The following is a 24,932-nucleotide window of genomic DNA, read 5'->3' on the forward strand; positions in this document are numbered from 1 at the left end:
CTCCTCCTGTGTCTCTGCCTCTCTCTCTCTCTATCATAAATAAATATTTTTAAAAAAATATCTTGTATCCTACTACTGAAAAATAATCATTAATAATTTTTTTAAAAATTTATATTATTTGTCTTTTTTTTTTAGTACCAGTTTTACAAAATCAAGATTATGCTGCACAGGTGTCTTCTATTCACTCACTTACTATGAGTTGTGAGCATTTCCTATATCATTATTGTTAGATACTTAAGAGTTTTAAAAGGCAGATTAATAATGCCTACCTTCTTACCTTTCTGGAGAAAATATGAAGAGATCTATAATTTTAACACCAACAGGAAGCTGTAGGTTTCAAAGGTAGGATTGGTGTTGGATAAATAACTGACAAGACAGGGGAATTTCCAGTTAGATGTGGGTAAGTTCAGAGCCAACCAGACAGAGTAAAGAAGGAGGTGAATAAGCAGTTAGAAGTTTCTACCTGATTTGGGAGTTTTGTGTTGAAAGAAGTCAGGGAGGCACATTTATCCCCTACGGCCATGTAGTTACAGAGTACATACTGAAAGAACGTGGGCAGAAGCAGACCAAGCATAAGTGCTCAACTGCTTTTAATGTAGTGTGAAGCAGTTCGTTCTGTATTTACCTAACATATACTTCATTTGTGAAGGTTCTTGGTGAAAGTACCATTACACATTAATACTTGATGTCCTGAAGTATTTAACTTTGTCGTTCCACTTTCGTTTAATGGTGTTGTGAGGTGTTCAAGAATAGGCCTTCTTCCATCCAGCTGGGCTGATGAGCAGGGAGTCAAGATGAACAAGAGGGTCTGACGAAATTAGAAGTGGGAGGACCAAGCACCAATAACTTGACACATAAATAAAAGCAGCCTAGAACTGGGAGGGATTCCTGAGTTAACCCCCACAGGGCTGAGAAGACTGAGCTCTTGAAGGGGAGGCCTAAGCTAAGTGGAGGAGGCAGCAAACTGCTGGAGGGAATCCCTCCTTTCCTCAGGTGACCTACTGTGATATTTGCATAGTGGTCTCTCTTCTAAGCCTGAGGAACCACATGGGGGCCAGCCTAATGTTATCCATAATTGAGTCAAATGCCATGGATGTGTGTTTTATCACAATTTCAGCAAGCACCTTTGCATCAAGAAGCCACTCCTTGCTCTGTGCCTCCCCACACACCATTTAAATCTTCACTCTATCCATGGGCTTTGCATATTGGCAGTTAGAAGGTAACTCTTGCACTTCTTTTATATCAAGGTCCCTGCCTTTGTCTTTTGTCATGGTCAGCCTTTGGGTTTGACTATTGGAGCATGGCAAAGAGATCTCCCTATAGCTCCTTAGCATTTTCTGAGCAGGTGCTTTGGTCTTCTGGAGCCTTTTCCTGCTGCCAATTGAATTTAACCTTATCTCCAAAATCCCTCTTTTCTGTGTTACCAACTGTTCTGACCTTCCATAGGGATCCATATAGGAAGAGATAAATGTTGTAAATAAAGGCATCATGCTTCATTATGAAAAGCACAACAAAGCACTAGAGCAGTCTTGGATAGAATGTGTTTCACACTGAGATACCGTATGTTGGAGCAAGAACAGAATTTTAGAATAAGTTTTATTCATTTTTTGAATTTTTAACTAGCACCCAGTATTTAAGTTACATGTGGGAGCTAGAGATAACAAATCAGTCTAGTGATAGCTCTGAAGGGATTTAGGGTACAAGGGTGGGGAGACCAAGTCCATCTGTGATACCAGGACAGTGTGGAAAATCCTGTCTCAGAAGGATGCCTCTGAAGGAGTTTAAGGAGGGAAGGTTTTGATCATTCCTGAGGAAGTGGGTGTTAAGAAGGCTTCCTGGGGAGGATGACTTTCAAACTTTGAGGAACAAGTAGCAGGTAGAGGTAAAGTATGGGAAGGATATTTCTGGGCAGACGAAATGGCACGAGTATGTGTCTGAAGGTTTGAAATAGCCTGATGAATTCGGGAAATGCAAGGTATTACTTGGAGTGCATGGCAGTGAGGTCATGAAGGTTCTGTACACATGGCTAAGGAATGTTTTCTTGAAAGCTGTGAGGAGCTACGATAGGGTTTACAGGAGGGGAGTGGTTTGCATCTCAGCCTGGCACTAGCAGGAACATGGAGTTGGTAGACGGCAGCCTGAATGCAAGAAGGCCATGATGGGGGTGGAAAAACTGGAGAAAGGAGCAAGGAGCAGGAGAAAAGGAGATGCCAGACCAGGCATGCGGGTGACAAGTGAGAAGACTGTAGGGTGAGTGAGAGGATAAACTCTCTTATCCCACTGCAGATGGGAGACATTAAAGAAAGATCAGGCCTGGAGAGGAAAGATGAGTGTATCTGTGGACATGTGGAGGGTGAAATGCTTTGGGATATCTAAATGAAGGTGTTCAGTAGGCAGCTGAGTTTAAAGGTCTGAGGCTCGGGGGAGAAATTTGAACAAGAGGTAATGGTTTTGGAGGTCATTCATGTGTAGGTGATGGTTGAAGCCATGGGCATGAATGAGGTCACTCACAGAGCAGGGGAGGATACGGTGTTGGTAGTGGGAGATGAGCATGCAGAATTTTACCGTTTCAGGGAAAGCAGAGGAAGAGGGGCCCCTGTGAGAATCTGAGAAGGAACAGCCAGCAGGAAGATTTGTCAATATTGATGTTGGGTGTTACAGAAAAGGTGCAGCAGGAGAATGGCAAGCAGTGCCATCACATTACGTGTCATAAAGGGGTTTGAGTTTATGGGATGGAGTTAAGCTTGCAGATTAATGGGTAGGGCTGTTGTCATGGATGAAGCTGTAGGCACAGGCTGTAGAAAGGCAGCACCATTGCAGGCATGCTCGTTGAAGGGCTGGTGAGAAGCGAGAGCGTCACAGGAGCTTAGCCAAAGGCAGGGAAGCACATCCAGAAAGGTTGCAATGTAAAATGGAGTGGAACAGTCAATAAATGTGGATTGAAAAGTTTCCATTGGTTTTGGCATCTGGGAGGTCATCTATGACAACAAAAGCGATGTCAAAAGTGGTTTACAGCACACATTGTTTGTTGTTTTATACTTTTCCACAGACTCCAAGAGATCAGAGGAAGGCTTGAAAAACCAACAGTCACCATTTCCAGGAGGAAGCAGCAGCAGTCACTGTTTCCTGCTGGATCTGCCAGTTCTAGGGGATGTGAGCGGTCATGATGGTGCTGTAGGTCTTGGACAGCTAACTGTGATGTAATTAATGGAGGAATTTCATAACTCTCTGGGTGTCATGTGTACATGTTTGGGAATGAGCTATGTAGGCTTTGCTGCTGCCAGAGAAAGCAGACCCACCAACATTCTTCTTCTGGAGTCTGGTCATCTGCTATGGCTAGGACATTTTAAGCCTGGTTATTCCATACTAACTATTGAAGACTGTGGACAGAGTTCTCTCTGTCCAAGACTATTTATTTATTTATATAAGATTTTATTCATTTATTCATGAAAGACACACAAAAAGAAGCAGAGACATAGGCAGAAGGAGAAGCAGGCTCCCTGTGGAGAGCCCGAGGTGAGACTTGATCCCAGGTCCCCAGGATCACGACCTGAGCCAAAGGCAGATTCTCAACCGCTGAGCCACCTAGGCATCCCTTTCCAAGACCCTTTAATAATTGCATGTACCACTGGTGTTTCCAAGTTTGCCTCACCTTGCAATTTTTTTTAAAAAATTATAAAAGCAGTATAGGGTCATTTTAAAAACTCAATGGAGGCAAGTAAAGAAAAAGTCAACAACCTGCACTTTATACTTCCAGATTCTCCCGCCTCAGCTGAGGTTGCCAATGTTGGCTTATTTTTATGATACCTCTTTCAGTTCCAGATTATGGATCCCAGTGCACAAGGACTCTACCTTTCTTACCTGACTTTCTGCCACATAGGTGGTTCCTTAAATGAATTAATAAGGGAAGAAATAAATAAATAAATGAACAAATGAGTGAATTATTTAGGTTTAAGCCCTTAAGAGCATTGCTTTCATTCCCTTCATTGTAATTTCAGAGAGAAACTGGCTATGAGAGGAAAGCACCTATTCTTGTCACCTTTTGATTTGTAGGAGTGCTTATTATATGGATGGTACTGTGTGATAAGGGACTGGGCTTGTAGTCTCTTTATCCAGCCCGGAGGTGCAGATTTCTCCAATTATGTGAATAAAATTAATCTATTCAGAAACTGGTAGATGACTGGCAGAGGTGACAAGCTTAGCACTTCCATGGAATTAGAAGGCGAGATATTTATAATGCATTTTAGGTTCTTAAAAAAGAGTACATCTGAACTTCTGCATTAAGTTCAAACAGTTTGGAAACTTTTACTGTGCATTCTGTCTGTGTCAGGCAGTGGAGTGCCATCACATGTATAGCAGACAGAGGAATAATTCTGTCCAAGAGATGACAAGCCACGGTGTACCCCCAGAGATGTTCAGACTATGTGGGCAAAACCATATTTATAGGTTTAAAAGGGAAAATCAGAATACCCTGCTGATCATCAGACCACAGAAAAAGGGGCTTTTAGGAATGGTGAGAGCAAATATTCCTTCTGTCTGGAAATTTAGACTTCAGATTATGGTCTTCATTCACTTGGAGCAGTGTTTCTCCAGGTGGGCTTGAGACTGCCTCCATTAGAATCCTTGTTAAAATGGCATATTTCCACCTTATAGAAAGACTGTACAATCAGAATGTCCAGAGCAGGATCCCTGGAGTTTGCATTTTAATCCCCAGGAAAATTCATATAATCATATAAATTTAAATTGGAGCTAGGAGCCTAACAGAACCTAAACAGTTCCTGGTGGGGTCAAGATCCTGAACAACATTTAGTCTAAAAGGATATCTTTACAATCTGACCTTTGTTGCCTTCAGTTAAATCCATAGAATAAGGGCTTAAGTACAGGAAATGATTTTTGACCAGTCCAAAAATCAAGTGTCTGTCATAAGAACTGAGATCACCCTTCAAAAAAAAGCAAACATTTCCCCTTCTTTCTAAGTCTTTTTGTCCTAAATTTGGATGGGGGTGGCCTGTGAGGCTCGCTTTAGGATATGAGAATAGAACTACACTTGCCATATTAGATCGTCTTGAGAGTGACATTCAGCTGAAACACAGAGTATATTTTATAGTCATTCCCAGGACTGAATTTTCTATAGTTTGTAGAAACAGCATCAGTTCTGCAGGATTTTCTCAAAACACTGAGTTACAAGAAACTCTCATTGTAACTCTAAGAAAGAACTTCAAAACATTTAGCAAGTGTCAATGCCAGAATTTATATGCATTCCTCATATGATGACTACTGTAAGGGGATAATACCAAGTTTAACATAAGTTCTGATATGTTTCTTTTTAGGAAGTTAAAGGCATAACATAATTTTTTTCCTCTCAGTTGACAGTTTGTAATTTTTAAGCCATTAAGCTCTTTTGCTACAGTATTTCTTTGAATCATATAAACATGTTTTTAAGCTCTTTTTAGAAATCCTTTTGCACTGTTTCCTAGTCTAACCTGTTTTTTTAAAGGGCTACTTTTGGAAAGGTGTACTTGTACAGGTAGAGGGATTTCTTAAAAATTTATTCTACTTAAAAATGGGAAGAAGGTGGGTTAAATTAGATTCAAACAGTCCCCCTTTCCACCCTCTCCCCGTCTTCAACTGAGGAACAAAACGGCTTCCTCTTGTTGCATTGCTGTTTTACCTCCCATTCCAGGCAACCTAACACAGCCTTCAGCTTACACAGTCTTTACGCGTTGGCTCTGCTTCAGTCTAAGAGCAGAAACAGCTTTATTCTGTAGGTAAATTATGGATGGGAGCCATGAGTAATTGTCAGATATACACTCATATGACCAGGGCCTCATCATTAGTGGTTCCTAAGATGGCTGCCTATTAGATTCAGCACTTTTTAAAGTATGGCCCTAATCCCACTCCAGGTGGATTTATTGGAATCTCAGGTGAGGATTGGCCCCAGGTGGTTCTGATATGCAGTCAGGACTGAGAACCAATTACATTAAATGCTTGGATGTTTCTCAGAGGCAGCTCTAGGAGCCTCTTTACCTGAATCTCCAGGAGATTGCGTTAAAAATGCAGATTCCTTCCCTGGACCCTAGACTTAGTGAAACAGTTGTTAGGAGTGGGGCCAATCCTATCAACAAATAAGTGCTCCCCGTGGTTACTCTGAAATTGAGAATCCCCAGCCTCTCGGGCACTCGGTGGTTTTAGTAGACTTGGGTTCGGGATGTACATCAGAAAAAGCTGGTGACAATTGTTGAGAGTCAGTGTTTTGGCTAGTTTATTTGGGCCACATGGCTTCTTCCTGTACCTTTGGAGAATTGCATTGTTCACTCCTGGCCCTGCACCTTCTCATCTATTCTGTGTGTTACCCAGAGTGATTTTAGGAGTCTGAATGACTCATTCTAGCCTGTGGTTGAGTCTGTCAATTCACAAACACTGTGCATGCTGTGGGAGTGTGAGAAGAGAACACCAAGTTTAGGAGTGTGCTTATTTCAGTTGACAAGAGTCACAGATTCTCATGCAAAGATTAAGTATATTTAAAAAGGTAACATGAGACAAGGAAGCAAACCCATAGAATTCATACAATGGAATGGGTCTGACCACAAGTGCTGGTTGGCACTTCAGGGGAGGGAGGCTTGGGGCAGAGTCAAAGACTTAATTTTTGGATCAGGACCATTCATCCATTGGAAGAGTTAGAATCTCCCTAGAGAATTTGATGCACAAATACCAGTAGTTGTAATTTTGTTCATATTAAATGGGAATAACTAAAATAAGCTGTCATTTTGAGTGAATGTTGAATTCAGGGATGAAGTATTGAGTTGCAGTTACTATGAGGTTTAAGTAGACGTTCCGAATTTTGCTCTGGGAGGAGAGTGAGTAAAAAGAATGCCAAACTGGCCACATGTTTTTTTTCCTTCCCATTCTATATGAAACCTAACCTTCACCATTCTGTAATTCTTTGTTACTTTTGGGATCGATTTATATTTTTATTTGCAAATTGGGATCTTGTATCTCCAGACATATTTGTTTGCTTAGCTAAATAACTCTGCTGGGGAGGAAAAGCTGAGGCATAAAGGTTATTTTGGTAATTGTGGCTGGAATTAGGTGAAAACCTCCTGGGCTGAGAAAGTTTTTTGGCAGTACAAGTTACCAAGACTCTAAAATAAAACTTTGACAAAGGTCCCTCTGTGGCGCCTTCCATGGGCCTCTCTGCACTGTGTGCTGTCCACCTTTCTGTACTGAGTTAGGTCTGTGTCCATCTTCACTTCACAAACATGGGCAAGGCTGCTCAGGCAGGAACGATGCCTTTGTCTACAAGGCTGGCCGCCTCCCGGGTGAGTCTGTGGTGGTTGGAATAATAGGATAAACGGGATGATGCCTTTGAAAAAAATTTCCATTTAGCATTTTTTTTTTCTCCTGTACACCCAGAGGAACAGCTGTGGCAGCAAATGCAGACTTGAATCATGCGTTCATATTTAGTCTTGTTTGACAATCCCAGATATTTTTAAGCAGGATCTAGTCAGGCAACCAGCATTACAGCATTCAAACTGTCTTAATCAGCCAGACTGTTTGGCACACAAGGACCTTGTTTTACCCAAGTAGTAAATAATTCTCAATGAAGCAATATGATGTACCAAGTGTGCCCAGAGTCACAACATTCAGTATTTTACTATAGCTTGTCAGCATCTCTTTTTACGTGCTTGTTCTGTTCACCACGAGTTGTTTATAACTTGTAGTGTTTGAATTCTGTGTTTGGCCAGGTCTCAATCAACAGTTTTTATACATGATAAAGACCCTACATTCCATGTCAGGATGGCCCTCCCATTGTACTTCTTGCCCTTAATGCAGCATCATTGTCTGCTACATGTGTGGTTTTTTGTTGGTGGTGTTTTTTTTTTTTTTTTTTTGCTGAGAATGCTTCATATTGTAACAGCTTGTTTCATTTTTAAGACCTGGGACCACAGAGTTTTGTCATTTCCTCTGCTATGAATAAGTGGCCCTCATCCATTGAGTCTGCTCTCGATTTATGGGCCTCCTTTCTCCCCAGCTCCTCTTCTGTCACTTCCTCTTGGCCAGGGCTCTGAAGTCCACACTCTCTAGGCCTCACCTCATCACCCCCTGCGCTGCCCTCCTTGTTGCCTTCTGGGCAAAGATGGGAATGCGCTTCCAGAACCTTCTCCCATTCCACTCCTGTCTGCCTCTCTGCTCACTCCACAAATTTTCCAAACAACCCAAATCTAACCCAAACACATTAAGATGAACTTTTCCCTTGACCTTGGTATTTCCCTCAGGCTACAAACCCCTTTTTATATCCGCCAGGCTTTTTGAAGGCAGACTTCCCCATTTTTGAAGGCAGACTTCCCCAGGTTCTCAGGCTTGTAGATTTTTAATGCAGCCTTATATATATATATATTTTAATGAGATAGTGACACAGGATTGCTAGCTTTTTTATTTTGATAAGGAAAACTATCAATGTCTTTTAGTAAAAGACAAAGAGGTTTCAGCCTTCCAGGCAGGATATAATCTCTGATTAATAGAGGACAACAGTCCTTTTAAATAAATAAATTTGGCTTCATGATTAGAAATCCTTTTCACCTTCTCCCCAATTGCCTTGTCTGCCAATTAGGAATACGAGGTCTCTGACTAGAATTTGGTCCCTACTGCTTTATACTCCCCTTTTCTTTTTCCACAGAAGCCAGTGGTTTGACTTCCCCTAAAACCACAATATATGTATCCTCTTGAAGGTGACAGCAAATTCCTAATCGCCAAATCCACCTCTTCCTTATCTATTGGTTGTCACTTGAACCATCCCTTTTGGTAACACTCTGCTCTCTGACTTCTTGGCTCTGCTCCCACAGTTCTCTTCCCTCTGCCTGTTGAGTGCCCCTCTGCCCCATAACAGAAGGTTCTGGCTTGCTTTCTCCTCAGATTGTGCATCCACCCCCACCCCTGTGTGACATGCTTGCCAAGTGATATCTCAGAACCACAGGCTTGTATTTCTGCCTCCTCTTTCTCTCCATATTCATTTCCCCAGGCATCTCTTATTCTAGCCTGTTTGGAGCTGATCAGATCTGACTGTCTAGATCCTCAGTAACTACTTCAAGGTCTTCCTCAGCCCTGAGGCAGATGGACTAGAATTTCAAAGCTCTGCTCTTCTACATATCAGCAGAGTCATCTTGGACAATTTAGTTAATGTTCCAAAGCCTGCTTCAGCATCTGTTAATAGGACTACCAACTCAGTATTTGTTGTAAGGATTAGAGATGATGCATGCAAAGTGCCGTTTGCATATGTGGTACATGTGAGGCCCTAAAGATGGTGGCTCTTCTTATTTGTAGACAGTCATGTGGTATAGCAGGATTGGAGGGGAGTAGTTCTTCTTTTTCAGAGACATACCTGTCCCTTTTCCTGATCTTGAGCCTGTCCTCTGCTTTTTCTCTGAACGCTTGACTTTTCACTTGTGGCTAGCTAAGGTGGCAGTGACAACAACCATTAAGGTAACTAAGTTCAAAAGAGGCTTCTTGAGTCAGGCTGTCAGGTAACAATTTCAAATCCTCATCTAAAGCAGTGGTATTGTGCTATAAAATATAAAGTGTTTGTATGGTTGAAAGGAGGGCTCTGTGTATGTGTACTATGTACACACATGCACTGCTATGGTGGTCAGCTGGAGCATGTCAGCTAGGCACTGGCCAGGGTGAGCCATGGCCCTCATTTTCTTTATTTTATTTAAATTCAATTAATTAACATAGAGTGTAGTATTCATTTCAGAGTTAGAGTTTAGTGATTCATCAGTTGCCTATAACACCCAGTGTTCATTACATCAAGTGCCCTCCTTAATGCTCATCCCCCAGTTACCCCATCCCCCCATTCACCTTCCCTCCAGCAACCCTCAGTTAAGAATCTAGTGATTTGTCTCCTCTGATTTCATCTTATTTTTCCCTCCCTTCCCTCATGATCCTGTTTTGTTTCTTAAATTACAGATGGATGGATAAAGAAGATGCAATAAATATATGCACACATATACATACAATGGAATATTACTCAGCCATCAAAAAAAAACATGGCATTCATTTTCTTACCAGGATTCTTTAGTGTCTGGGAAATTCAGTATCTGAGCAAGACCATTAATCCACTAAATTAATTCTTTTCTCACAGGAGGAGAATTTTGTATTTTTCTCTTGTGTCATCCTCAGTATTTAAGATTGTTAAATATAGCAGGTGTTAATGTTGATAACACCTGCTATATTTTGATAGTATAAATGTTGATAGTTTCCATGAGAGGGAAAACCCAGGTGGACTCACCTGTAGGTCATGTCTTATACATTATAAGTTTTCCCTTTGTAGACTAGAAATACAAATGTAATTAAACTCTGGGGCAGCCCCGGTGGCACAGCGGTTTGGTGCCACCTGCAGCCCAGGGCGTGATCCTGGAGACCCTGGATCAAGTCCCACGTCAGGCTCTCTGTATGATGCCTGCTTCTCCCTCTGCCTGTGTCTCTGCCTCTCTCTGTCTCTATGAATAAATAAATAAAATCTTAAAAAAAAAAAAAAACTCTGATGGGCAGTTGTTCATCTGGAACAAGTCTTGAAGTGGATTATTAAATGTCAGTGCAGAGTTTAGGTAAGGTTAGCAGTCTCTGATGTCCATGTGGATGCTTGTGAATTGCTGGTTCTTGTTAGGGTTGCTTCTGTCCTGGATTTCTCTGCAGGGCAGTTCACAGGGTGGCTTTCTCTGTGATGGTTCCTTTTGTTTATGCTGCATTATTTTTTCTTTGTCTCTGATTTGGTTTAACATTGGTTGATGTGATATTGAGGTACTGTCTTCAGATTCTTGATGATCGATGCAATTACACGATTCTTTGTCTAAGATTGGATATGAATAAGACTTATTTAAAGACTCAGTTCTTTCTCTTTTGACAAAAGTTCTTGATGACATCCCCCCCCCAGTCTGAAATTTATGTTGGGGGTGAAAGGAGGGCAAGAAAACACATGCCTCCGACTCTTTAAGCTGATATAAAAAAGTAACCCCTGCTCAAAACCAGTCAGTGCCACTTGAGGAGAATTGCTTTTTCCTCCCTGCTTTTAGTCATCTCCACTTCGGTACTTTACCAAGTTATCCTGTACATTATCTCATTTTACCTCTCAGTAGCCCTGGTTGGTGGATGAGGCAGGTAATCTGAACATCCCCTTTCTGAGGGACCCGAGGCTCAGAGCAGTGGATGTTTACCTTTGTTAAGTGAGTATGCTGGCCCTGGGATCTCTCTTCTGATCCAGGCCCAGTGCGGTGAATAAGGAAGTATTGTTGAACGCCCTCCTGTTAAAGACCTACATTGTGGTAAATGCTGGGGAGCCAGTGGGGGACATTGTAGATCTGATCCCTGAGCTAGTTAGCAGAGGACACATCTATTAGGGAACCGAGGTATTGAGTAAGTGTTTATAGCTAATTGCCGTTGAGCAAAATGCTTACAGGGAGAAGTATGGAGCACTGTGGGAGGCCCAAGAGGCTCAAGTCTACTTGAGGAGATTCAAGGAAGGTTTAATAGAAATTTTGTGACACTATATTGCCTTTTTGTCCGTGGTGCTGGTTAATTCTTTCTCTTACCTAGTAGGAGCTACATTAAGCAAGGCATAATGAAGAAAATTTTAATATTGTGTACGTAATCAAATACTGTACTTAGTTTTGGTACTGTAATCATAGCCAAAAGTTGTTCAAGGTTAGACATACCACAGGATTAAATTAATTAGTTAATTAATTTATTTTTAAAAGATTTTATTTATTTATTCATGAGAGAGAGAGAGAGAGAGAGAGAGAGAGGCAAAGACACAGGCAGAGGGAGAAGCAGGCTCCACACAGGGATCCCGATGCGGGACTCGATCCCGGGACTCCAGGATCATGCTCTGGGCTGAAGGCAGGCGCTAAACTGCTGAGCCACCCAGGGATCCCCACAGGATTAGATTTAAAGCTGCGTCTTTGTTACTTCAATATTTTTTATTATGTTATCTTGAAAATGGATTATTTGGTTTTGTTTAATCAAAGAATTTGGTAAGCAGAATGTTTGAAACTGTCATATGCTGTCAGACAGGCTGGTACACTTTTCCCCCTGGCTCCCTTCCGTTGAGTTTCTGAAGATTCAGAGGCAGTGCTATCTTTGGCTTTCTGCAAGCCGTGCTCATCGGCGGCTTTTGGCCCTAGGGCAGTCGGGTTGGAGTTTTGCGGTTTCTCTTGACCTCACACATTTTTTTTAGAGACAAGACAAGCTAATGGCGAGGAGCACAGGCTCTGGGGGGACAAGGCCTACGTTCAGAACCTGACCCTTCTGCTTACTGGCCAAGTGTAAACTTGGCCAGGCCCTTACCTCTGCGGTGCCTCCCTTCCTCCTTCGGAGAACCTTCCTGGTTATCGGGAAGACTTACAGGAGTTTGTTTGTGCAAAGTGCTTAGGAGTGTGTGTGACACTTCTAAGTGCTTAGTAAAGGCTCAGCGACTATGGCTGTTTTTCAATCACAAGTTTCATAAAGGGTCCTTAGAGTGCAGCACGCCTGGAACCAGGGAAAGAAACTGCTCCACGCTTGGCGCGAATCCAGTCCTCTGACCTTGCTAGCACCTTGTACTAACGAAGCCAACACAGCCACCTTGCTGTACAGCTAGTCGTGCTGATGCAATAAGTGTAGATGATTGCTTGCAGAGCTCTTGCTCCATTTTCAAAAATAAAATTTCAACTTACTAAATTGTCTCATGATATCCCCAGAAGTGTAAAATGTTATTCTTTGCAATTTTACAGAAAGACAAATTAATAGATGGGGGTAATCATTTGATTTCTTTAAGCATTCCTACTCTTCTTCAACTTCATATATCTAAATGCTGTCAAGATGAATTAGATAATCCTAGAGAATAGCCACAAAAATACCTAAGACTTCTGTTTTGTTTAGCGTTTTATGGTGCCATCAGTGGAGAGAACCTAGTATTCTAACTTATTAACATCAGATAGGTCTTGAACCCAGAAAGAAAAGAGATGCTATTTATATAGAACAAGAAATGCCAGTGAGTAATTGATTTATCCTGAAAGAACTTGTGCAATGTATAGGGCTACTGTCAAAACAGGTTGTCTGTGAGCAGTCCTCCATGAAAGGAAATGCCCTGGAAGTTTGCAAACTCACACATGCTTAGAAGGAACCGGAGATGTCCACCAGTCCAATCTATCTCCATCAAAAGAGGGTCCAAAAATGGCAATAGCTTTTCAGGAAAGGGTGTGGTCCACCATGAGGATTCTGGGCATGTGGGAAGAGAGCCCTCATTCCCCACAGAAGAATGTGGACTAATCCTCTGTATTTGTGGGGGCAGGGAAATGGGGAAGTTAGAATCCCAGCTTGGCGTGTTACAAATGGATGTCCATAAAAGACTATGAGTGCCAGGAAGGGCAGGGGATGTCTTTTTAAATCACTTTTTAAGTGATAATATCTGTGGTAAAAGCTATATTCTGTCTCAGAAGCCCTGGGGCTAATGGTGCCAGCGTGCCTGGTGGTATTGAAGATATTTTGCACTGACAGAGTTTAGGAGTAATTATCCATTTCCTGTATACAGGCAGTAGTAATGGTCATATTGGTAAACTACAGATTAGCTAGTTTTACTTTTTAAGCACAATTGCATCTCACTAATTTGAAGCAATTCTAATCCAGAAATAATGATGGCTTACTTAGAGTGGGTCCAAATTAAAGGCTGTCTTAAGAAAGTTGTAGGGAAAAGGTTACTTAATTTTATAATCATTCTCAGACATTTTGTAAATTATCAAATTTTATGCTCTTATTCTTAGACATAGAAGAGACAAAGCCAGTTTGAATTAATGAAAAATATGATTAAAAATTTTTGTTTGTTTCGCCTTCTATAGAAGCTCTAACTCAACTGAATGCTGGCAAGTAGAAGTTTTGGGATATATTCCTTAATGAGTAGATAAAAATTTTATTATTTCTAATATTTTTATGTAAATATATGTTTCTTCAGAAGCTAATCATTACTACTTCTCAGATAGTTAAAACAATGGCAAAAGCCCTCTAAATCCTCTCTTCTCTATTAATACTACTCTTCTTCGGATTATTTGGGGTTGAATGAAAACCAGTGGTCCTCTCTACTGATCGCACTCAAATATTAATGAAAGAGGTCAGAGGGCCATTCATGCTACTCTGCTTTATCCTTAGGACAGCCCTAAGCCAGAGGTGATTATCCCCTCTTTATAAAAGAGGAAACTCCTTGTCTACCAAATTAATTGTAAATAGCTCAACCTGACATTTGGTAATCTGTTATCAAGAGATCGCTTCAGCCTTCTCTCCGTTTACTCCCATGTTGATATCCTGAAGTTCATACTGTACTGTCTCTCCTCAGGGCTTACCTTCTCACTGCATTCAGCATGCCATTTGTGCCTGGGTTTCTCCTCTTATTTAGTTGGTCAAAGTGTAAATGTCCTTTGTCTAATTTTCTCTGAACTTGTGCAACACCGAAGGTATGATGTGCTGGCATTAATTTTTTTTAAAAATATGTCTGTTAGTGACCCATTTTACAGATAAGGAAATTAAGGCACAGGCAGGTTAAGTAGTTTGCCTGAGGGCTCAAACCTGCCAACCCCCCCCCCCCAACAATGATGCAGATTGCTCTTACAGCTCTTTGGATTTGATAGAAGACAAATTGAATACAGGTAGAGACCATTTAAGAGGATATTCTAGTCATCTAGATGATTGAAGCCTGAACTAAGTTGAAAACAATAGATGTAGACAGAAAAAGATGGCCAGGAACAATAATTAGAGAATATGAGAAGGATTTCAAAATTGAATGTAAGAATTGGTGATGAAGGGTGGTGGTGAAGATTCAAATTAGTTTTTTAAAGAGGTTGATAGTCAACCTAGGTTTCATTGAGAAGGTGTTATTTATATATATTTTTTCATATGTTTACTCTCAAACCTCATATTTGTCCTGAGCAAAAAATTTAAGGATCAAAGGGGATTTCAGTTGGGAATAACCTGTAAGCTTTATATTCCCGTTGTCAGAGATCTGGCACTAAGCAGTTTTCTTACTGGTAAAATGAAGATAACACTAACTTGATGGGGATATTTCATGACTCAAATGAGAGAGCACTTGTGCTTGCAGGGGCTTAGTAATGGTAGCTTCTCATCCATTTATTTGTCACCTGTATACTGCTTAAGTTCACTACTGTGTCAGCTGTAGGGAAACTGACCGATGAGACCCACAAGGTCTTTCTTTCCAATGAGCACAGAGTTTTATAAGGGAGATTGACTGTCAACAATTATTAAAACTGTCACAGATCTCACAAAGGTGAAGCCTGAGGATGGAGGAATCCAGCTTCATCTTGGGATCCATAGAAGGTGTCCCTGAGTATGACATTTCAGCTGGGTATTTAAGGCTGAGTAGATGTTTTCTGTCCTTAATTTTTTATGCTAATATTTTTAATAACCTAAAGCAAATTAGTACTCAGGACTCTTCAAACCACACCATTGCCATCCTTGTCTATAGCTTTTTTTTTTTTAAGATTGTATTTATTTATTCATGAGAGACACAGAGAGAGACAGAGACACAGGCAAAGGGAGAAAGAAGCAGGCTCCAAGCAGGGAGCCCTATGTGGGACTCCATCCCAGGACTCCAGGACCACGCCCCAAGCTGAAGGCAGGTGCTTTAACCGCTGAGCCACCCAGGTGTTCCTCTTGTCTATAGCTTCTATTTATACAAGCAAATACATTCTTTTTCTTCCAAGTTCAGAGTGTGCATATGGTGGAAAGAAATGGTCCTGGGAGTCAGGAGACCTGTGTTCTGTTTGCTCATCTGCTGCTTCTCTGTGTATACAAGCAGGTTATCCTAAGGAGGGAATGCCTTCCTTACATAGGACCAGATTTTACACCAGCTCTGTGTGGACTGAGTCCAGCCATGTTATTCTCTGGCTGTTGCTTTTGTTCCTCTCAAATCTCCGGATTGCAGACCAGCCCTGACCAGAGTTTCTCATAGCTACTTTTCATAAGTTCCCTTGACAGGCCCATCTTCCCAGGCTTTGGTGATGTTTCTAGTGCTCTGAGGAATATTAAAGATGGGTACCAAATGGATATACCTTTCTTCTTTCTCTTTTCCTTGCTTTTTTTGTTTGTTTGTTTTTTGGGTAGAGCAGCACGTTGCTGTAAAATTTATATTTCTGTGTCTGACTTGATCTTATTTGACACTTGTGAGGCAACTGGCATGATATGTGCACCTCTTTCCTCAATCTTATAAGAACTGCTCACCAAGGGATGCTTGGGTGGCTCAGTGGTTGAGTTCCTTCAGTTCAGGTCATGATCCCCACAAGGAGCCTGCTTCTCTCTCTGCATATGTCTCTGTCTTTCTCTGTGTTTCTCTCATGAATAAATAAATAAAATATTAAAACAAAACAAAACTGCTTACCAGACCTGAAGAAGTGGCAAAAGAGGGACTGTCATGGCATGCACAGGACAACCAGCACCTTTCAGGCCAAAGCAAGCCATGGCATGTTATTGCCTCACTTGCCTGGATAGATAGCCATGCTTGTTCTATAATGGATTTATGTATGTTCATTCATTCTTAAGCACGACCGTGCTGTGATCTCAGTATGGGAAGGTCAGGCACTCAGTGGAATAGGCCTGTAATGATGAGGAAGTTATTTCCTTTCTCTGAGAGTTAGTGTCCATTTTTTTTTTTTTTACAACAGAAGTTAAAATAATTTATGTTGAAGTGAAATAAGATAATATATCTAAAAGGGCCTACCAGTGTATTTGTACCTCAGGACCCATAAATGCTTATGTGTTTTAAGAATCCATTCCAGACTCAAGTGTGTGTGTGTGTGTGTGTGTGTGTGTGTGTGTGTGTGTTGCTATTGTATTTATGCAACTAGGATCATTGTGTTTGTTCTTGTCTTACATGACCATGCAAGGCAGAAAATGGTGTAACAAGAATGTTAATTAAATCAAATTTAAATGATTTTGGCTTTTAAGTTTGAACTTAAAGCATTTTAAAAGTAGCTTCTGATTGGTTTGCGTTTGCTAGACCAGGGCATCCATTTTCCCCCTTATTTTCTCCCTTCTTCCTGCCACCCCCAGTTGAGAAATATTCGGTATGTTTTGGCCCAGCTTGCATTTGTAGAACTAGTAGAAGAAACAGAATGAGACCAGGAGAACTTTTTCTATTTTAGGCCTTAATATGTCCTAAATAAATATATCCTTGAAATTAAATGCTATGAAATAAACCTTTAAAGCCCTAAAAGCTGTAACCCCACATTTCCTACCAAGGGAAAGAGGAATATAACAATTTTGGTCATTTCAAAATCACAATATTTAGTGATCAGTAAGCCTAGGGAAAAATATTCAGTCTCATTAGTAATAAAAGAATATAAAAATGTTGCCAGACTGTTTTTACCAATAATATTAGCAGGCTATTCTCTTAAGAGAGAGTGCAGGTTGGGGGGAGGGGCATAGAGAGAAGGAGAATGTTAAGCAGGCTCCATTCCCAGCTTGGAGCCTGATGCTGGGCTTGATCTCATGACTCCGAGATCATGACTTGAGCCAAAACCAAGAATCGGACACTTAACCTTGAGCCACCTAGGTGCCCCAATATTGGCAGTTGTTAAAAGTAAGAAAAAGAAAGGAGGAGAGATGTTGAATTAGGTACCTTGTGATGGCTGATGGGAATATAAATAGGTATAACTTGCCTTCCTCTAAGATAATTTAATAGTATTTATCGAGGACTGTAGAGTGGTTAATGCCTTCAACACAGTAATTACAATTCTGGAAGCTTAGCCTAAGGAAATAATCAGAAATGGATATAAATATAACATCAAGAACTTGGAAACAACCTAAATGTCTAACAATGAGGGATCGATTAAATGAAGTATAAAAATGTATGCAGTGGGTTTTCTGCCATTAAAAATGGTGAACTATTTGGACAAATAAAGGTGGGGAAAAGTTTGTAAAATAATATACAGTGGAAAAAAACCCAAATCAGCATGAATCTAGTATTTTCAAATATAATCTATTTATATATACTGTGTATGTACATGTGTATGATAATGAAAAAAATATATCAGAGTAAAACATTATGTCTAGGTGATGGAAATGTTGGTGGTTTTTATTTTCTTCTTGGCAGTTTTTTGTACCTACCAAAGTGTTACATTTATAATCAGAAGAAGAAAGTCCACAATTTAAAAATGCACACTCTAGAATACTGTGTCCTGATACAACTATGTGAAAATAGTGAGAATTATGAGAATGCCATCAGTGACTTTTTGATAGGATGATGAGACCTAGTGGTAGGTTTTCTTCCCCACTTTTATTGAGAAATAATTGACATTCATCATTATATAAGTTGGAGGTATGCAGTATGATGGTTTGATTTGCATATATCACAAAATGATCACCACAAGAGACTGCTAACATCTCTCATTTCATATAGATACAATAAAAGAAATGAAAAAAATTTTCTCCTGGTGATAAGAACTCATAGGATTTATCCCTCTGCCAATTTTCAAATATACTATAGAGCGATGTTAGCTATAGGCATCATGTTGTATGTTACATCCCTAATACTTACCTGTCTTAAAACTGGAAGTTTATACCTTTGACTACCTTCATCCAATTTTTCCCTGTTTTGTACCCACAAGTCTGACCTCTTCCCATGTGTTGTTTAGGGGTTTGTTTTTAAGATTCCACAGCATATGTTGTTTGTCTCTTTCTGACTTATTTCACTTGGTATAATGCCTTCAGGGTCCATCCATGTGTGTTGGGTTTTTAATATTTTTTTCTTCAATGTGCTTCTACTAAGATATCTTCTATTAGGAAAGCAAATATAAAATAAATGTAGAAAGATACTTTAGAAATCTATGCCACATTTGGACAGAGGTAGTACTTACTAGATAATCTCTTGTGACTGGTCCATCTTGAGGATGGTAAAAACTGTAATCAATGGTGGTAAATGATAGATGTTTTCTTTGTTCCTACAGATATTCCTGAAATTCCAGAAAGCATCTCATTCTGTAAAGCACTACAGATAGCTGACTTCAGCGGAAACCCACTGACTAGGTAACCTTTCTGCTTGCTTTTCTGTCTATAGTACTAAGGATATCTTTTTTAAGAACCAAGCCATGAACACAACCTGGTCACCCATCGTGGAGGTACCTAGAGGGATGGCTATCTTTATCTTTATCATGATTGGCCTTCACAGATATTTATTTATAAATTGCACTGTGCAATGAAAGACATACTGTGCTATTGATGGAACATTGAAAGGATATTGGTAGCAAATGAGGGGAGGCACAGTGGAATATATAAAACAGGAATGAGGAGTACATTTCTGAAGCAGTAGGAAGCACTGAAATGGTTCATAAATCCGCTACCAATTATCTTGTCTTATGGGATAAGACTGAGTTCTAAACTCCCAGAGAGCTTACCCTCTAGCTATCCAAGGAAAAGTCCTAATAAGGGATATTTTTTCCACTCCAGTAATGAAACATACTTTTACTATCTCAGATCTCCTCCAACTCTCCCTTTAAAACAAACAAACAAACACTCTACAGGCACCACTATTTCCTTACAGCAATAGCTATGAGGATTTCTTTGGGATTATTCCTCCACATAAAGAAGCCATCTATCACTGTTTTACTACTAGTTCCAATCTTGCTCCTTCTAGTATGACACAGCACACTGCCTGGGGGCATAGCTGAGTGGCACTGTTGTGAGCCTCTTCTGGTGGCTCCTTACTGAGTCATGAGGCCACTCATCACTGGCTTCCAGGTACCTATGTTGCCAGGTTAGCTGAATTGTTGCCCACCTGGCAATGCAGAGACAGTCTTCAGGAAGAGTTCCAGAGGTATATCTAGGCCAGGTGGGTCCATATCTATGATTTCTAGGCTCTGTAAGCAACCTCAGAAGAAATGTACTCTTCCCTTCTGTTCTTTTTTTTTTTTTTTTTTTTTTTTTTTAAGCATGTAGGAAAATTGAGATGAGATTAAAATTTAGGATACATATCACCCATTGCTTGGGTCTTTCTGGGTATGGAGTGCTAGGGAATGTTTATGTAGTATTGTTTTTCCCATATCTGCTATTTTGAAGAAGTAAATATGTTTTATTTTTTTTTTGTAAATATGTTTTATAAAATATTTTTTTATTTTCATCTTTTAAATTTCAGTGACTATGTTACTAATAACATCGTTTTTATGAAAAATAGTAACTCTAGTAAGTTCTAACTCATCACTGCCCTCAAGTCTTGTTTTCTTTCTTAACCATCATCCAGTTATCCCTCTTCTTCAAACCTTTCCGTAGTTCCCTGTTCCTTAAGATAAAGCCCTAGCTCCTCCAGGTGTTATGCAGCCTCCCATGCCCTGTATCTGAACTTGGCCTGTCTTTCCATGTTCATTGCCCTTGGTTGCCTTTGTCAGATGTCATGCCCTGCTGTTATAAAGTGCTCATAGGTCATTTATTTTACTCTCTGCTCTTTCTGCATTCCTGTGTACAGGTGTACATTCAGCTGGGCTTTCTTAAAGTACATACCAAAGGCTTTCTTTGGAAAGCCTTTACTTACTCCCCATATTCCCCCCTGCTAGGCTTCCGATGTTCTATGCATACTTTTCTCATAACCCTTAAAATTTACATTTAAGTTATCACTCTGACCAAGACTTCCCAATTAGACTGAGAAAGTTAACTTACCTTCCTCTGTATTTATCTCCAGCTATACCTTAATTTCTGGAAATGGAGTAAGTACTCCATAAGTGTTTGTTGAACTGAACTAAGCTATTTATCCTTAAGGCAGCTTGTAGGGTTAGGCAGCTGGGAAATACTCATTATGCTGCCCTGGAGGTTTTACGTGTGTGTGTGTTTTGTTTTTTGTTTTTTAGACATTCAATTGCTTAATCTCTTTATCTACCTCTTCAGTTTTCCTTTTCTAATGCCTGCTGACACATGACTTTAGCATTATCTCAAAACTCTCTGGACCAGAACACACCCACAATGTAAAAAAAACTGTTTCCTCAGTTTTTACCCTGACTTCATATTTGGGAGGTTTCTTACAAGTAAAGCCATTTTGATTTGGCAGGTGCATTCCTTTTAAGAATTAAGATGACTTATCTGTGAGTTGAAAAGACCTGAAAAATTATTGAGTTTGACCTAATTATTTTACGGCTGAAGAAACAAGACTGAGAGGTTAAATGACCTCCTGAGATGATGCAACCTCTGAGCAGTAGCTCAGAATAAAATTCCCTTCTCCCAGCCTGAAGTCTGCACTTTCTCCTCATGCACACCAGTTTGGCTCTTAATGCTATAATAGCTAATAAAAAAAAAAAAAAAAAAAAAAGGAAGTCAGCCATGTAAAAATACATTTTCCATATATTTAAGATCAGTTAGGCTAGTTTTTTTTTTTTTAAGATTTTATTTATTCATGAGATACAGAGAGAGAGAGAGGCAGACACATAGGCAGAGAAAGAAGCAGACTCCATGCAAGGAGCCCAATGTGGGACTCGATCCTGGGACTCCAGGATCATACCATAGGCTGAAGGCAGGTGCTCAACTGCTCAGCCGCCCAGGCATCCCAGTTTAGCTAGTTTTCAAATTATAAAGTGGTATGTACTTTAAGGTGTGAACTCAGGCAACACACAAAGTTGCATCTTTTTGAGTATAAAAAAAAAAAAATCTTACCTCTGTTACACTATGGAAGAGGTTTCAACTTGGTCGAAACCACTCCTGAGAACGTATTTCAGTGATAATAAAATCCTACCTAAAACTCTCATCTTACAGGCCCTGGGTTTGCTTTTGAAGTTTGAAGTTACCTATATTTTATGTCAAACAGTAACCTAGATTTTGGTTTTTAAAAAAGGAACTTAAAAAAATTAATTAAAAAAAAAAAGGAACTTAGAGGGATGCCTGGGTAGCTCAGTGGCTGAGTGTCTGCCTTTGGCTCAGGGCACGATCCCGGGGTCCTGGGATAGAGTCCCACAAGGGGCTCCCCGTAGGGAGCCTGCTTCTATCTCTGTCTGTGTCTCATGAATAAATAAATAATAAATAATTTTTTAAAAGGAATTTGGAAAGAGGAAAAATGAAAGATTCGAGTGGAGACTATCACTAAAGCAAGAACTCTCCACTCCCCCCACCAAAAAAAAAAAAGAGTCATGTGTTCTGTTATCTGTATCAGTAGATTTAGGTATAAAGATCTTTGGCATTTTAGATGCAATTAAATCTTTTTAACTTTAGTTTTCTTTTTCCTTCGGTTACTGAAGGTAACCATAAAAATATTGAAAATGAACTTTCTTTGGAAGTTTTTGAATACTTTTATTTGAAACCTCATTCTTCAGTAGAGTTTAAGGGAAGTATAAAAAATTTCCTTTTATGTAGAATATAGTGAAACATATAATTATCTCAAGTGACTGGCATCTTAAATCAAGTTAAAAGAAAAATATTGAGAAAGTAGCAATTGCTGTCAATTGATCAATTCTAAATAATCCATAGCTTTATCCTGGGTCTTATAATCTACAGAAAAAAATTATTAAGTTTCTGTCCTGTGTTTTATTATAATCTTGTGGGCAAAACTTTCTCTTTGTTTTCTGCTGATCAATAAGGTATTTTAACTCAAAGACACTTGCAACTACAGCAACTATTTGTCTTTTTTTCTTCCATGAGGCACTGGGCAGTGCCACAGCATCTTTTCTCCTTTATTCTGAGAGCTTCCATATCTTTCCTCTGTAATTATTTCTGGATCACCCTGACAAGCATTTATCATGTCTCTCTACTTCTGGGAAACCGAATCTTGGTTTTTTTCCTTATCAATGTCTTCTATCTAGGCAGACAAGACAAACATGCCTTTTATAATGTAATTTTTAAGAGGTTATTTTAATTAGCATATGGGATAAATCATTATATTTATGTCTAGTATACACTGTATGTGTGCTTTTCTTTTTCAGTTAATGACATTTTGTTGTCATTGCTGTTTCAGACTTCCAGAAAGCTTTCCTGAATTACAGAATTTGACATGTCTTTCTGTAAATGACATCTCACTGCAGTCCCTGCCTGAAAATATTGGCAAGTAAGTTTTTATGTGATGAGGTTTGTGTATATCAGAGTGAAAGAGTATTTAGAGTGTCAACTCTAGCCTCCCTCTCTTTTACAGCTCTTATTTTTCTACTCAGAAAGCCTTTTATCCAATCTTGAACCTCACCCTCAAGAAAGATCTTAGCTGGACTCCAGTATTTTTTGCTTTCAGTTGCCCCTACATTTTAATGGTGAAAAAGGATAATGCTACTTGTTATAAGTAAAAAACCTAATTTGTTTGGATGTGTTCTTTAGACCTATGGATTCCAAAGTAGTTAACTTAAGCAAAGTAGCCCTGGTCATACATACTGTTAGAAACCAGCATTCTCAGTGATTTTATTGAAAACTTGGAGTAAGTACCCCTGGACAACCATGGTGTCTGCCAGTATGTGTGTATCACAGACCTGAGAAGAGTGGGTGGGAATGGTGTGTCTGGAGAGCAGGTGTGGAATTGGGAGACAGATGGGGTGAGATGGGCACATTTCCACGTTCCTGGCTTAGAGGTCGGGGAGGATGGCCATGGCAAGAAATAAAAATGCTCTCTTACTCATTCCCTCATATGAATTAATTGAATTATCTTAGCAGATCTTTTCCATACCTCCAGAACATACAGTGGGTTAAGTCAGGCTGATGGCTCGTAAAAGCAAAAGCCCAACATGGTCGGCCAATGCTAGTGGACCGGTGTGCTCTAGTATCATAAAAGATTTCCCTTGCTTTTACCTGTCCTGCCTGAGTTCTAAGACAAAACAGAAACTTCATTTTTTGAGAACTGCAGTGTATCTGACACATGTCTGTTCCACAGAGGGTCTCTTTCCAGAGGTCTGTGGAAGTAGACTATTTTTCGCACACAACTTTTCCCCCTCCTCTGCAGGCGGAAGACAACCGGCTGACCCATTTCAGCCGGCAAGTTCATGCTTTTCTGAGATGCAAGCTGTTTAAACATTTTGCCAGTAGACTTGCTGATACATATTTGTGTCCTTAGTGTCTCAGGAGGGGAAGGAGACAGGAAGCCCCCAGTACACCCTGAGTTTCTGGTATCTACTGCAGAAGGAACAATAATGTCTTACTGTGGATTTCATGACGTACCACCTTTGCCGTGTCAGGATTCATATATTTCTAATGAATATAATAGCCATTTGAATACCTAAACTGACCCCCCTTTCTCCTCTTCCTTCTCAGGAGTCTCTGGAATCTAACTCCCTTGATACCCTCCTTCCCGTTCTTTCTCAGCCTACCACTGCCCATGTGTTCACCCTTTCTATCCCCTGATTCATGTGTTTTTTTTTTTAAGCCGAATACTTTGAGAGAAAGTATATTCTTATTAAACAAAAGTGCTCCTCTCACTCCCCACTGCATTGTTTTAACGGAAAATGTTACTTAATAATCATTTTAGAATAAATTACCTATCTTTTATTCCATTTTTTTCTGTTAGTACCTGTAACTGTTTTTGTCAATGTTTAGGATTTCTTGTGTATCTGCATATTCTGTCAGTAATAAGGGTAGTGTTCTGTTTTGTTTTGATTTTAGACTGAATCATCTTGTGTTACTATTATAGCCTTACGTATAATGATTGCTTCCAAAATAAACTGTCACTCTGAACTTGAACCCTGTGGTGTATCATCACCCAGGAAATAAGAATATGGGGCAGATAAGTGAATCAACTGATTCCTATTAGGTCCATTTATGAAAATAAATGGGAAATAGGGAGTTTTCTGTTCTGATTATTATTTTTTTAACCAAAACAAAAGACTCTGATTTCCTCTGATTTCTGCCTGTTGAATTCAAGATTTATGCACACTAAAGTAACGAGTTTTCACTTAGTAGAAAGAAACAAAAAACAGACTCTTTGAGAGTATGGGGCACCTGTAGTTTCCTAGACC

At 39.9% G+C, this 24,932-nt stretch overlaps 1 protein-coding gene across 3 annotated transcripts in view; it reads left to right on the top strand.

The window, feature by feature from the left end:
* LRRC1 (leucine rich repeat containing 1) overlaps positions 1-24,932 on the top strand; it is a 129,510-nt gene that overhangs the window by 61,923 nt on the left and 42,655 nt on the right. For all 3 annotated transcript variants that reach the window (XM_025419050.3, XM_025419052.3, XM_025419051.3), the window contains exons 3-4: positions 18,981-19,059; positions 22,958-23,047. In XM_025419050.3, the coding sequence (XP_025274835.1) occupies positions 18,981-19,059; positions 22,958-23,047 (169 nt within the window). The remainder of the gene's footprint in view (positions 1-18,980; positions 19,060-22,957; positions 23,048-24,932) is intronic.

This window comes from Canis lupus, chromosome 12, assembly GCF_003254725.2.
Source record: "Canis lupus dingo isolate Sandy chromosome 12, ASM325472v2, whole genome shotgun sequence".
Taxonomy (NCBI): domain Eukaryota; kingdom Metazoa; phylum Chordata; class Mammalia; order Carnivora; family Canidae; genus Canis; species Canis lupus.